At 40.4% G+C, this 1,931-nt stretch overlaps 1 protein-coding gene across 1 annotated transcript in view; it reads left to right on the top strand.

Annotated features, from left to right (window-relative positions):
* The window catches only part of adam9a (ADAM metallopeptidase domain 9a), a gene marked incomplete at its 5' end in the record, with an annotated part of 5,508 nt that overhangs the window by 2,504 nt on the left and 1,073 nt on the right, over nucleotides 1–1,931 (top strand). Inside the window, one exon of the mRNA XM_031840778.1 lies at nucleotides 818–883. Within this exon, the coding sequence (XP_031696638.1) occupies nucleotides 818–883 (66 nt within the window). The remainder of the gene's footprint in view (nucleotides 1–817; nucleotides 884–1,931) is intronic.

The following is a 1,931-nucleotide window of genomic DNA, read 5'->3' on the forward strand; positions in this document are numbered from 1 at the left end:
ACTCACACACACACACACTTACACACTCACACATACACACACACTTACACACTCACACACACACACCTACATACACACACACACACACCTACACACTCACACACACCTACACACACACACACACACACACCTACACACTCACACACACCTACACACTCACACACACACACACCTACACACTCACACTCACACATACACACACAACTACACACTCGCACACCTACACACACCTACACACACATACACACACACACACACCTACACACTCACACAGACACACACCTACACACACACACACACACACACACACCTCCATCACACACACACACATACACACATACACCTACACACTCATACACCTACACACTCACGCACACACATACACACACACCTACATATACACACACATACATACACACACACATACACCTACACACACACACCTACACGCTCACAACTCCGACAGATGTAATTCTGTCGGTTCTTTTAAAAGTAACAATGAATTTTAATATTCTAAAGATTCAATGAATGAGTGAAAGAACGGACGATATGTATTAGTGTTATATGATGTGATGTGAGACTAGATATCGCATCATGTCATATTTCATAGGTGTTGTCTTTTCCTGGATTGAAAGACTTCATGACAGTGAAGTGATATTTTCTGAATTTAGACTGTTGTAGTTGCTCTGTTGTTCCTTTTGACCCACTTAGTCATCATATCCACACAGCTGATGACTCATCAATACTCTCACTGTGTAAAGATCCCGTCATGGACTGACTTCTTCTTCTTCTTCTTCTTCTTCTTCTTGTGTTGCAGATGAAGCGAGCTGTTCTCCATCTGACTCACTATGTGGAGCTGCTGCTGGTGGTCGACAACGACCAGGTAACACACACACACACACACAGACAGACACAGACACACACAGACACGTTAATGTTAAAGGAACAGTCCGACATTTCAGGTAAACCCTCTTGTTCTCCAGAGTCACATGCTTCAGATGAACATTCCTTAAATGAGGCCGATATTCAGTAAAGATACATAATAATATAATAAATAGTGCTGGGCAAGTTAACGCATTATTATCATTAATTGACGGCGACAATTATTTTATAGCGCGTTAACGCATTTTTTTATTTTGAAAGTCCGTGGAGGAAGTCTTCAGCAGCCTACGTTGATGCAGCGTGTGAATACAAACTGCAGCCGGTTAGAATACACAGCGTTACAACGAGCACCAGCTGTTGCTCTATGGAGACTACTGGACATTGCTGCGGTCAACTCAGCAGACACTTACATGTTAGTGCACCTATATGCTGAAATTCACGGTCAACGCATTCAAACGGCACAGATCGGGAGCGAGCGAAGGACTTTGAAAGTTAGCGGAAAGATTAACGTGAGACAACATCCGGTTTCTTCAGACAAATATCCGGTTTTCAGAATAAGATGCCAACAAAGTATGAATTATATTCACATTAAGTATAAAACATGCTGCATCTCGTGAGTTAAAGGGAAAATATACATATGATATAAAAATGATATAATATAAGAAATATGAAATATGATCACTGTGTAAAGAGAATACTGCTGTTAAAAACAACCTGATGTGTTTAAAGTGTTTGTAAACCAAATGTTATTCACCTTTAGTTCATATAGCAGTACTTTTAAAATAAAAGTGCGCAATACACTACTTTTTAATTCATTATTGAACTTTGCCATAACAATGAGATTAATCGCAAAAAATCACGATTAAAAATTGAAATCGTTGCCCAGCACTAATAATAAACGATCATGACATCATTGATGTGTTTCTAGTCTCTGATCTGTGGTCATGTTTCATTGTAAACAACCAATCAGAGGAGAGCTCGTAACGTTAGCAGCACCGCCAACGACTAACCAACAGGAGGAGAGCTAGGAGCGTTAGCAGCACCGCTAA

The sequence above is a fragment of the Anarrhichthys ocellatus genome, unplaced genomic scaffold (genome assembly GCF_004355925.1).
Source record: "Anarrhichthys ocellatus isolate YVR2014 unplaced genomic scaffold, GSC_Weel_1.0 scaffold3283, whole genome shotgun sequence".
In the NCBI taxonomy this organism is placed as follows: Eukaryota; Metazoa; Chordata; class Actinopteri; order Perciformes; family Anarhichadidae; genus Anarrhichthys; species Anarrhichthys ocellatus.